This window comes from Geotrypetes seraphini, chromosome 2 (genome assembly GCF_902459505.1).
Source record: "Geotrypetes seraphini chromosome 2, aGeoSer1.1, whole genome shotgun sequence".
NCBI classification, from domain to species: Eukaryota; Metazoa; Chordata; class Amphibia; order Gymnophiona; family Dermophiidae; genus Geotrypetes; species Geotrypetes seraphini.
In genome coordinates, this window is record NC_047085.1 from 256,210,165 (window position 1) to 256,223,825 (window position 13,661).

At 42.3% G+C, this 13,661-nt stretch overlaps 1 protein-coding gene across 3 annotated transcripts in view; it reads right to left on the reverse strand.

The window, feature by feature from the left end:
- Nucleotides 1-918: 918 nt before the first annotated feature.
- The window catches only part of DDX17 (DEAD-box helicase 17), a 185,982-nt gene continuing 173,239 nt past the window's right edge, over nt 919-13,661 (reverse strand). For 2 of the 3 annotated variants that reach the window (XM_033929439.1, XM_033929438.1), the window contains exon 13: nt 919-4,050. In XM_033929439.1, the coding sequence (XP_033785330.1) occupies nt 3,476-4,050 (575 nt within the window). In that variant the 3' untranslated portion in view covers nt 919-3,475. The remainder of the gene's footprint in view (nt 4,051-13,661) is intronic. The other variant, XR_004537952.1, reaches the window with a different exon arrangement.

Sequence of the window (13,661 nt, forward strand, 5' to 3'; positions counted from 1 at the left end):
GGGGGTTGATGCGAGCGGGGGGGGGGGGGAGGATGCCGGTTCGCAGGGGGGAAGCCGATCGGATTGAAAAAAAAAAAGTTGTAAAACGCGCTCACGCGTATAACGCGCAAGGTTATGCACGGTTTGTAAAATCGTGTATAACGCGCGCGTTATATGCGTGAAAATACGGTATATATTGTTTCTTATATAAAATTTTTACCTTCTGTATTGAGTGGCTTCTTCTAATGTGGACTTGGCATAAGTCTTATTTTGAAATTGTAAGTTTTGTTTTTTTCCCTTTGCTTTTCCTGATCTTTGTTATTGATGTAACAAATATTAATAAAATATGAAAAAAAATAAAAATAAAATAAACATACATACAATCTTCAGAGAAATAGCATGGTGTGAATAATAAAGATCATGAATAGTTCATCAACTTTAGCAAAAATAACTAAAGAAAGGCATCTATGAATAGCTGTGTCTAATAATTTTCTAAACCTACCCTTTTCAAGGCAATTTCGTATCTGACCCATCAAGGAGTTCCATATCTTAACTCCTGCACAACAAAAAGTAATACAGGCACAACAAAAAGTGCTGGCTGGCTGGCTTGTAGGAAAACAAGACTGGTGTCCAAGGGGCATGCTGCAGGATATGTTAGCAGAGAGAGGAGTTAAGACTTCAACCATCTGAGGCTTCCTACAGTGCCTGGCCGCAAGGGATGCATAAACCCACTGGTCCCAGAATAAAGGGGGATTGTACAAGAAAAGGCATTGTAATTATGAGACAATTTTAACTGTGCAAAATGTGGGACTTTCTACTGTACTGCAATAGAGAAGTACTAGAATAATCTGTCATTGGAAAACATCTCAATATGTGACAAAATGGTGAGAAAATCAACAGTAGGAAAATACCACCCATATTAAATTAACACACTAGACACTAAATGACAACTTTTTTTATTTTGCATCTACAAAAGAAAATGGTATAAAAAGGTGACATATAAACTGGAAATTAGCTTGTCAAAAAGGGGAAGAGAAACAAAACTAAAAGTTGAACAAATCAAAGTATGCCAACAGCTAGCTGTATTCTTGAATAGATCAGTATTTGGTTTGCAAACATGGCACAGAGCCAGACATTATAATGCGAATGCATTTCAGCAAATTCTCAATGCTTCTGCTATGCAGCAAAACAGGATAAGGAGGAGAAATTAGGTTCTTATCTGCTAATTTTCTTTCTTTTTGCCTCTCCATACCAGTATTAGCAATACATCTTACAGATGAGTTATATCTCATCATGACCATCTGTAAGATCTATAGCTATACCAGTCTGGAGAGTTGCTAAAGAATGAGAAATTAGGTTCTTACCTGATAATTTTCTTTCTTTTAACCTCTCCAGACCGGTGTCTCCACCTGCTGGTCATGATGAGATATAACCCATCCGTAAGATCTATAGCTATACCGGTCTGCAGAGTTGCTAAAGAAAATATAATTTATGGGGAATCCCACTCTAACTCCCTTAGAGCACCTCTTGTTAAAAAAACACTTATGCACAATTAGTTACAATACTTTTATGAGTTTATGGAATTAAGAGCAATTAGTCACTACATTATGTCAGAATGATACTTGAAAAATTAGTGCTCTATGAAATGAAACACTCATTTAATGCTGTAAAACTATTTACAAAGCAGACTTAAACACTTGCCAGTGCTAGTGCACAACAAAGGGGGCAGAGCAGTCTATCTGAAGGATGTTCCCAACCATGCACCTAGTTACACTGGAGTCAATACAGCCTACCCCTTTACCAATCTTAACACAGTATGATAGTTTAGATAAGCAGTATCTAACAGCTCAAAACAGAACAAAATAGCTTATTTCATGCCATTGTAGAAATGTGGAAAAAGTTAGTAGAAAAAATCCAATGGTGTTCATTCACTGATTCTAAAAAAAACTTGACCTCTACAATTAAAAAAGGGGTGTGATTAAGCTGAGATGCATCATCCATCCCAAGTTACTATCTGTTTCTGCTAACACAATTTAACTATATACTACACACAAAAAACCAAAACTAAAGAAGAAATGGAATTGTCTTTTTCAGAAAATCAAAAGGCTAGTACTTTAACAATCTAATCATTTTACAAAGCTTGTACTGCCAAATGCATATAAAAATCAAAGAACCCTTTTCTTCATTTAGGGAGAAAAGGAGAAGAAGATAAGTGGAGCATAAAAGTGCCAACTTACTTATACTAAATGCACTAACCTCCAGAAGAGAGGCTATCAAATATTTAATAAAACCCATCATTAAAGTAAACATGTAAGAATATCTTAGAATATGGGGAAGTAAAACACATCACCTACCTTAGCCTGAAAAAAAGGTTCAATTAAAAATTTTAAAACTTGTTCCAAAATTCTCCCCCTCCCATTCTGTCTATGCCCCATTCTTAAGAGTACTATCTACCTGGAAAAATTAGTTTACTTTGAGAAACAGTCAACGCACAAAGTTACAGAATCTGTTCCACTTTTTAACCCATTCATGATATTCTTAACCACCCTTGCTCCCTGCATCTTGAATTATTAACCCTACTTTATTTTGCTCGTCTACCTTCTCAATTTTTAGCACTGCAGCTTTTCACATTGTAGTCACTACCCACAGAAAAGTATCAGTCTCATTATGTTAACACAAGTTTGGGTCTTCATTATAGCACTTTTCAGGCCCTTGCCGTATTTTACTGGTTTGTCCTCTGTTTGTTATGCAGCTTATTTTTATTCAGACATCATGCTGCTTTACACCATGACCATGTTTTCATCAGGAAACGGCTACCAAGTTTTAAGTTACCTCCCAAAATTTAGAAAAAAAATTCTTAGCTGCAGAAGATTTCATGACTTAACTATAATATTGAAGACAGATAGAACTGCTAAGCACAAGGGGATACACAGGAAAAAGTAAAGAAGACTATTTTTACAAAACAGCACAAAGCCAAAGTAATTTGGTATATATTACAATTGAATATGCTTGTGAAGAAAGGACAAAGTAAGAAAACACCAGTTACAAAAAAAGAGCAAAACCAAAGTATCAGTATACATAACAGAATAAGCCTGCAAAGAAGAAAAATGTAATTCAAAAAGGGTGCCTACCTTAGTGGCCTAAGGCTGTACAAGTTCCTACTAATCTCTTTTCTGCTCCAATACCCCCTTCTCTAAACCTCCATTGGCAACCAACAAGTCTGCTAAGGAACTCATCATAACTAAGGCGCTAGGTACCAACAACAGACTGTCATGTTCAGAAGAAAGCATTTAACATTAAACATATGCACACGATATCTAGTGGATGACAGGTGTTTGTATTAGCATTCTTCCACTTTCACTATGAAGGCTAGATTCACAAGACAAAATAATCATTAAAAAAACAGAAATCATGATGAGAAAATTAAGTAGCTATTTAAATACAGGGCAAGAAAAAAAGAAAAGAAACTCTCTAAAGCCTAACTACTGTTGTGGTTTCATTTCCTTGAAGGAGGGGGAGGTGGTGGGGGTGGAGGTGGATACTGATAGGTGGCTTGTCCCATATAATTCATCATATTATTAGCGGGAGGTTGAGGAAACTGCTGAGACATCAGCGGCTGCGGCGGCTGGTTTGATCGTCCCACACCACCGTACTGCTGCTGGCCAGAACCTTGTGAGTTTCTCCCACTCCCAGAGGAGCCGCCACCACCACTACCACCAGTGGCTCCATAAGTTCCAGAGCTGTAATCCTGGGCCCCATAGCCACTCCCACCATAGCTGCCCCCTCCTCCGTAGCTGCCTTGATTGTAGCCATATTGGTTCTGTTGTGTCCCATATCCAGCGTTCTGATTCCCATAACCAGAGCTATAATTTTGGCGACCTGCTTGATCTCGATTGTTAGCTCCATTACTGTATGCTCCACGGTCACCAGTGCCTCTGTCCCTGTCTCGAAAATTACCACCACCAGCCTGGTCTCGCCTTTCCTTGTTACCCCGAAGTCTACGATCACACTCCTCTTGGTACATCATATTTGGATTGTTGGCTGTGGGAATACGATAGCGTGATCGACCCCCTATAAGAAGGAAAAAAAAAAGTAAGTGTTAACACACTTGGGAGCTGATGCTGAACTTCAGTGAATGTGCTGTACAAAATCTTTAATCCTAATGCAGTAAAATAAATGAATAACGATACCACATTTTGCCATTTACTACATCAGGTGAAGAAATTCTTCTTTCATCTCTCCTTTCCTATCAGACTAGGTTTCTTACCTCTGCTAATCTGCTCACCATTGCAGAATAGCATTCCGGAGCCCTGCTGGCACTTTGTAGGTTAATGTATAGTGCCAGTGTTTTATACATTTATGAGGGGCCGCTGAAAAGTTCTCAGCCCAACCAATAAAGTTGGGGCAGTCTTCATCAAGAGCTTTATACTAATTAGTCCACTGATTTTCCACTTTTTTCATTCTGTCGGAAAAATTGGGAATGAAAAAAGTGGAAAATTGCTAGACTAAGGAACTCAAAATCAAAAGACAAATATGTCTAAAAACCCACCCAAGTCAGCACTTGGGCGACCTAAAAGACAGGTCATCCAAGTGCCGATAATCAAAACGGGTTTTTAGACATATCCAGAGACTTTTTAGGCTTCTGAATCCCACTGTGTGCCCAGAGATGAAAGGGGTGTTTTTGAAGGAGTGGTTAGGGTGGGATGTGGGCCGACCTAGACTTAGTCATACTGCAAGGATAATCGAAAGTTTGACAAGACTGCCTAGAATCTAGGTAGGCCCTAGATGGAACTTATATGTTGTGACTTAGGTGAACTGTAAATCTGCTCTGTAGTCTGAACAGTAGGTGTCAATCTCATGCAGCCAAAAACTGTAGGGAACTCAAAACAAAATCTAACCCCTCCTCCTGTGACAAACCAGGTAGATCTACAGTAAAGACAGGAAACAAAAGGAAAGAGAGAGAGGGGGTAAGGGGGATCCCCGCTACATAATCAATTCTGCTTATAATAAAGAGTTTCAAAACTGTTATTGTATTTATACTGTTATTGTATTTATACTGAATTGTATTTCTCCCCATAATTTTACCCTTCTGTGATCAAACATGTTAATCAGTCTTGTTGCCTTTGTCTAATCATGCGATTTAATGTTAAGTATTTTTGTTTAATTTTAAGTGATTTTAGTTTGTATGTATACCCTAACTTTGTAAACTTGTAGATGTACATCGCTTAGAATATGGAATAAGCGATTTATCAAATCTTATAATAAACTTGGAAACTTGGACCTAAGACGAAACACAGTATAAACATTCAACTTGAACATGAAACAATTTGGAGCTGACCAAATTTGGAAAAAAGAGACACAGCCTAAAGGTTCAGAAAGGGGCAACAATCTGGGAACCCCTTAAACCCTACGTCAAAGGACAATAATGGTATTCTCAGTGAGGCTAGTCAAAGGCAGAAATCCAGCTTACCGGTTACTGGCCAGGCAACCTGCGAATCGGATACAAACGGGCAAGTGTTCAGACTACAGAGGAGATTCACAAGAAGATTAGCAGAGGTAAGAAACCTAATCTTTCGTTCTCATACAATCCCTCTGTAGTCTGAACGGTAGGGACATATCAGAGGAGTCCCAGAACATCAGGAGGGCCCGATGAGCCTGCCGTCAGGACTTAAGCCCCAAAACATAGAAACATGACAGCAGATAAAGGCCAAATGGCCCATCTAGTCTGCCCATCCAAAGTAACCATTATCTCTTTCTCTCTCCAAGAGATCCCATGTGTGTATCCAGGTCCTCTTGAATTCAGACACAGACTCTGTTTCCACCACCTCTTTCAGGAGACTGTTCCATGCATCTACCACCCTTTCCGTAAAAAAGTATTTCCTCAGATTACTCCGGAGCCTATCACCTCTTAACTTCATCCTATGCTCTCTCATTGCAGAGTTTCCTTTCAAATGAAAGAGACCTGACTCATGCACATTTAGTTTACGTAGGTATTTAAACAACTATCATATCTCCTCTCTCCCGTTTTTCCTCCAAAGTACAGTGGTACCTTGGTTTACGAGCATAATTCATTCCAGAAGCATGCTCTTAATCCAAAGCACTTGTATATCAAAGTAACTTTCCCCATAGGGGATAATGGAAACTCAGATGATTCGTCCTACAACCCACCTTGATGATGAAAAAGCACTAGCAGCCCATGCTGCCTCTGTGTCCTCATCTTTCGCCAGCAAGTCCACACATCCTCACGGGTTAGAGCACCATACGGCAACAACAGCAAGAAGCCAAGTGTAGGACCGTAAAGGCAGCCGACATAGATGCCGAAGCAGCAGAAGAGAAAGTGGCTCATGGGCCCAACCTCCTTTTCCTATGACACGCACGTGATTGTCTTGCGAGCCACCTTGTCGCCCACTGGCACAGCTCACTCCCCTTGCATGTGCGTCACCCTCCCGCTTAACTTGGAGTGCCATTTTCAACTTGCACCGCCGTCTGGTACGCCTCAACTGCACATGCACCCGCAGAGCCAACATCTAGGGACAGACGCCAGCTCTCGCTCTCCACCAATCAGAGGCCACCTAAAAGAAGGGCGCTATTATTTGGAAGTGGGTTTTGAAGGGAGGGTGATGGGAAAGTTTTCTTTTGCGGATCATTATCTTTCGGGGTTTCCTTGGTTATGAGTTGACCATGTTGGAGAAATTCAGTGCATGTATCTTTCAGAGAAGCTGTTCAGGTAGCCCTTGTGCTGGTGGTTTGGAGGACTCCTTGTATCGAGTCAACACTCGTCTTGTGAGTCACAGTTTGCTCGAGTGTTTTGCTCATCTTGCAAAACACTTGCAAACCAAGGTTTGACTGTATACAGATTGAGATCTTTAAGTCTGGCCCCATACGCCTTATCACAAAGACCACACACCATTTTAATAGCCTTCCTCTGAACTGACTCCATCCTTTTTATATCCTTTTGAAGGTGTGGCCTCCAGAATTGTACACAATATTCTAAATCAGGTCTCGCCAGAGTCTTATACAGAGGCATCAATACCTCCTCTTTCCTACAGGTCATACCTCTCCCTATGCAACCTATCATCCTTCTAGCTTTTGCCCCTCACCTTTTCAACCTGTTTGGCCACTTCAAGATCATCACAAACAATCACACACCCAAATCCTGCTGTTCTGTTGTGCACATAAGTTCTTCACCCCCCTAAACTGTACCATTTCCTTCCTCTGGTTTTGCAGCTCAAATGCATGACCTTGCATTTCTTAGCATTAAATTTTAGCTGCCAAATTTCAGGCCATTCTTAAAGCTTATTCACACCATCCGGCGTTGTCTACTCTATTGCATATTTTGGTATCATCTGCAAAGAGGCAAATCTTACCCGACAACACTTCAGCAATATCATTTATAAAAATGTTAAAAAGAACAGGCCCAAGAACAGAACCTTGAGGCACACCACTGGTAACATCCCTTTCCTCAGCGTGATCTCCACTGAACCTCTGTCACCTTCCACTCAACCAGTTCCTGACCCAGCCCGTCACTTTGGGACCCATCCCGAGGACACTCAGTTTATTTATTAGACATCTGTGTGGAACTCTGTCAAAGGCTTTGCTAAAATCTAAATACACCATATCTAGCGCACATCCTCTATCCAATTCTCTGATCACCCAGTCAAAGAAATTGATCAGATATGTCTGACAAGACCTACCTCTAGTGAATCCATGTTGCCTCTAGTCCTGTAATCCACAGGATTCCAAAAACTTGATCATTCTGTTTTAAAAGTGTTTCCATTAATTTGCTTACCACAGAAGTCAGACTTACCGGCCTGTAATTCCCTTCTTCCTTACTTCCACTTTTGTGGAGAGGGACCACATCCGCCCTTCTCCAGTCCTCCGGTACCACTCCTGACTCTAGAGACTCATTGAAAAGGTCAGTCAGCGGAGCTACCAGAACTTCCGTAAGTTCCTTCAGCACCCTCGGATGTACACCATCTGGCCCCATCGCTTTGTCTACCTTTATTTTAGCTAGCTCCTCATGAACACAACCCTCTGAAAATTGATCAGGGTCTATTACTCCTCCATCCCTACTCACGTTTGTCTTCTGCGGTCCCGCTCCCGGCACTTCAGCCGTGAACACAAAACAGAAATATTTGTTAAGCAATTCAACCTTTTCTTTATCAGCTACTACATATTCCTCCCCTTCACCTGAGTCTCATAATGACACTTTTGCACTTCTTCCTATCATTAATATATCTAAAAAATGTCTTGTCTCCCCATTTCAGCATGTCAACTATTTTTTCTTCCATTTGCATCATTGCTTTCCTGACTACAGGTCCAGCCTCTCTTAGCTTTTCCAGATATTTTTGCCTGTCTTCCTCTTTCTGCAATCTTTTGTAGTTTTATGAAAGCTAACCTCTTATTCCTTACCTTCTCAGCTACTTTTAAGAAACAAAACGGCCTTCTTTTCCTCTTAATTTTATTTACTTGCCTAACAAACACGTTTGTCGCCCTTACAATCGCTCCTTTCAGTTTTGCCCATCCACACAATAATTCCTTGACGTAAACCCCCATCCAAAGTTATTTTTTTTTAAGTCTAGAATCTTTGCTTTTGAATGAGCCCTCTATATACCCATCTTAATATTAAACCATACCATGCAGTGATCACTGGATGCCAGATGATCACCCACTGTAACATCAAAAACACTTTCCCTGTTTGTAAGCACTAAGTCCAGTATGACCCCATCTTGTGTGGGTTCCATTTTCAACTGCTGGAACAGTTCTCCTTGTAGAGAATCCAGAATCTCCCTACTTCTAGAAGACCCCACAATAGGGATACTCCAAACAACATCTGGCATCTTAAAATCATCTATTAGCAAGACTGCTCCATTTTTAGATATATTCTGAATGTCTGCTATTAAATCTCTATCTACTCAAAAGGAGGATTTCAACGACGTTGAAAAACACACGTCTTCTTCGCTCCGTGGAAACGAAGAAACTGGGGACCACGCTCTCCTCCGTCGGGCGGGAAGGCACTCGCGCACGCGCGGTGCGGCCAACTAGAACTTTCTAGTAAAAAGGTCCGTACCGAGGGCTCCGTCGGTGACGTCACCCATGCGTAAAGAATATGCTGCCTGCTTGTCCTGGGATAATGTCTGCTATTAAATCTCTATCTACTTCTTCTGTCTGTGAAGAAGGTCTGCATATCACTATTCCCTCTTTCCAAATTGATCCACAGTGCCTCTTCCTTGCCCTGCAGATCCTGCAATTGATCTTTAACATATAATGCTACTCCTCCTCCTTTTCTTCCTACCCTGTCTTTCCTGAACAGATTATAACTACATCCCAGTCATGGTTCTCTGTGAACCATGTCTCTGTAACTGCTACTATATCCAACTCCTCTTCTTCCATCACAGCTTCTAGATACAGAATCTTGGTTCCCATACTTCGAGCATTAGTATATCCTGCTTTCCATACATTGCCCCCTTTTTCCATCCGTGTAGAGGTATTCAGTGATTTACTTACCTGAGGGCTTATACTTATCCGGGAGCTTTGATCACCCAACCCCATCACTTCTAATCTAAAGCCCTCTTCAGCAAATTAGCCAGCCTGCTGACGAAGACACTTCTTCCTTTCTTTGATAGATGCACACCATCCTTGCTTAGCAGCCCTTGAAGATCATCCCATGGTCCAGGAAACCAAAATGCTCTCAACAACACCATCCACATAGCCACACATTCATCTCCAGCATGCGAGCTTCTCTGCCCTGGCCTTTACCCTCGACAGGGAGGATGGATGAAAATACCACTTGCGCACCTGGCTGCTTCACCTTCTCTCCCAGAGCCAAAAAGTCATTTTTGACACATTCGCAGGGGTACCTGGCAGTATTGTTAGTGCCAATGTGGATGAGCAGCACTGGATAGTAGTCATCAGGCTTGATGAATCTCGGCACGTTCTCTATAACATCTTAGATTTTGGCACCAGGCAGACAGCATACCTCTCGTGACATCACAATAAAACCATCTATCTTTTGGCTGCCTGCTGTGCGACCCTGTCTTTCACGTCTTACGTACATGACTTGCAGGGCTCCGTCATATGACTGGCGCATCCCACCTTGGTTTTTCTCACTTCGTTTCATTGGGCGTGGCGGTGGTGGAGGGGGTCAACAACAGAGGTTGTCCTACACCTCTCCATTCCTATCCATATTGCATAATCCCTGTTTTCTGCCTGGGTTTGATGGACTTCAGGGCTTTACGGGGCGGGATGAGCGAGAGGTCACTTTGGGGGACTTGTTACACTTAGGGGGGGTCACTTTCCCTCTTTTGTTCAAATGCGGGATCATTGGGGACTCTCTCAGCACGGGTTGTATACTTACTTGCAAATTAGACACTATTATGACTCTTTGGTTCACTCTTCTTCTTCCCTGTGGGATTATGGTTCCTTTGACAGCGAGGTCATTCTAACTCCCCCTCCATTAAATAAAATTTCCACCTGGTATAGGCGGGGCAGGGATATTCAGGGACTGCGCTACCTTAACCCTATAGCGAGGAATTGGTCCACAGAATTGGGAATGGAAGTTAAGCCTACTGATATGCAACTGAGAAGGGAGGAGAGAGAGAGAGAGAGAGAGTCCTGTACAGGTGACAAGGTGAAGAGCCTCCCCTGAAAAATCCCCTAACAAATTAGGCCAATAAACACAACCAAAGGCCTAAGATGGCTGAGAATGCTCTGACTAAAACTGTCAAGCCTTTGCACAATCTATGCTTGCTGAAATCAGCAAGCCAAGAGGAAAATAAGCGAGTGAAACGAAACTTATTCTTTTACATGGCAACTGGTGTCACATCTGCAGTAATGCCAGGGAAGTGGATCTAAGAAGGATGAGAACATGTCTTAACCAAGAATATAAAAATACATTATTTTGCAAGAATATCCTGTGATGGGCAGGCTTTTACTGGTCGATGGCTTGAAATTGCTGACATGATAAATTAAAACAGCATATGCGGGAAAAGATAGATTTTCTGGTAAACAGGACATGTGTATGGTTTGACACAGATATTATGAACCAATTAATAAACTGATAAATGTAAGACGTTTGTAAGTGACCAATAAAAACTAACAATATGATATGTGCCAACGTGGCCTCAAGCTAACAAGAATTGTATAAGAAACAGCCTTTGTGATTATGAAAACAGGAGAGACATCCAGGTATACTCAAGTGCTTGAGGCATACTATCTGTCAGCTCCATATGCTGTAAGATTTGTTATTGATTGTTAATAAAATAAATATATATTAATTATAACAGCATATTGAGTTTCCATGAAGCCAGGTATTGAAAGGCCGTAAACAGGCGGCTTTTCACAACTCTTTTTTCAAAATGTTTATCAATTTGTGAAAGTGACTTCTTTGCAGGAAACACAGTTCAAAATTCTGCATAGGGCGTACATCTCCCGCTCCAAAGGCTGTACTATGGAACTGTGGTCGGACAATTCCTGCCTCAAATGTCAACGCTACCTGGATCTTTCCTACATTCCTTCTTTGAATGCCCCAAACTCTCTCTGGACCGATGTGCATCAACGCCTTATATCTACACTTCAGCACCCCTTTGACTGGAATCCTAAGGCCCTATTGTTGGGGGATGTGCAAGATCTTACTCAGCAAGGCCTGCTTTTTGAATCCCACAAGTTCATCCTTCACGCGATTCTGTTGGGAAAAAAGCTAATTCTGCAATACTGGGCCTCTCCAGAGTCTTCTACATACCAGCTGTGGACTGCTCAGATGAGGGCCTTGCCCCTTTTGAGATTCACTAGTACTCTACCAGAATTAAGGAGGTGTGGAAAGCTTATTGTGCCCTTTGGGAGCGTTTTCTGTTAACCTCTGATGTACCATAGTTGCTGTATTTTAGGGGTGGCCTCCATGGCGGAGGTTTTGACATCCTCCTGGGTGCTTTGTTATGCTGAGTTTCCTTGGACGAGTGTGTGGGGGTGTGGCTGTTGTATGGAGTAGCGTGTGTGGAATTCTGGGGAAGGGGGTTGAGTGAATGTTGTACGTGTGGGGAGTGCTTGGTGTCAAGGGAAAGGGGGATTGGGGATCTTATCTATCTTTTCTGTATTTTTGAGCATATGTATTCCAGCTCTCTACTTCTGTTTTCTGTTGTTGGTTGACGTAACAGTGTTGTTTCCAAAAATTATGCCATGCATTTGTGTTCGGGCAGGTTCATTCTGCTTGCCATGTTTCCTGTTTATTATTCTGTTTCCATGACCTTTTTGTATTTGTGGAGTTTCTGGATACAGTTTTGCCTTAATAAAGATGATTATATATTTTTTTAAAAACCCATCTATCATAATAAAACCCTTAGTGCGCGTGCGCACTTCAAACTCCACGATCCGTGCCTCCGTGATCCGTGCTTCCATTTCACACTAGCGCAGTAGAGGTTTGCGGCACATATGGCGGTTTCCTCCAGCTGACTAAGGAGCCTGCGATGGTTTGCATGCAGCAGTTTCCCTATCTATACAAGGAGCCTGTGTCGGACTCTGTCAAAGCTGCTTCATTTTTACAAGGTAGGTGGGAGGATGGGGCTGGAGCTGAAGCATCTCAGTGCACAAGAAAGAAAGACAGACGGACATCCATCAGCCAAGGAGAGAGAGAGAGACAGAAAGAAAGACAGACAGAGGCCAAGGAGAGAGAGAGACAGATAGAAAGAAAGAAAGACAGATAGCGGCCAAGGAGAGAGAGAGAGAGAAAAATCAAAAGAAAGACAGACAGAGACAGCGGCCAAAGGAAGAGAGAGACAGAAAGAAAGACAGACAGCGGCCAAAGAGAGAGATAGACAGAAAGAAAGACAGGAACAAACAAACACAGACAGACAGAGGCCAAAGAGACAGACAGAAAGAAAGACAGCGGCCGAGGAGAGAGACAGACAGAAAGACAGACAGATAGCGGCCGAGGAGAGAGACAGACAGAAAGAAAGGCAGACAGATAGCGGCCGAGGAGAGAGACAGGCAGATAGCAGCTGAGGAGAGAGAGAGACAGATAGCGGCCGAGGAGAGAGAGAAAGAGAGAGACAGATAGCGGCTGAGGAGAGAGAAAGAGAGAGACAGATAGCGGCCGAGGAGAAAGAGAGACAGACAGATAGTGGCCGATGAGAGAGAGAGAAAAAGAAAGACAGACAGATAGCAGCCGAGGAGAGAGACAGAAAGAAAGACAGATAGACAGCAGCCGAGGAGAGAAACAGACAGAAAGAAAGACAGACAGATAGCAGTCAAGGAGAGTGCTTGGGAGAAATATGCCTGGACTTCAAAGAATGCTTGCCTTAGTGGAAGGAGGACGTGGAGACGAATGCCTGGAAAGACTGGAGCAATTTTCAGAAGAATGAGGTTTCTAGTGTTGAGGCCTTGGAAAAGGAGATCAATGTTTTGTGAAAGGAGACCAGTACCTTGAAGAATGGTGTCTGGAAGCATGATTCAATGATGATGATGATCGGTGCCGAGATTGACGCGGTACAAAGAGGCAGTGGTGGTACTTGCATCTCACATGGGTTAATGCTCAGGCTGGGCCGGTACCAGAGGAGCCGACATAGGGGTGACAAGTTGTAACATATCCCCAAACTCCAACTGCAAGAAAGCATCAAGCTTCTCTTTAAAAGCCTGCACCAACACCTGTGGCTTGGACGCCGGTGGATGACATGGATGAAGATGCACCC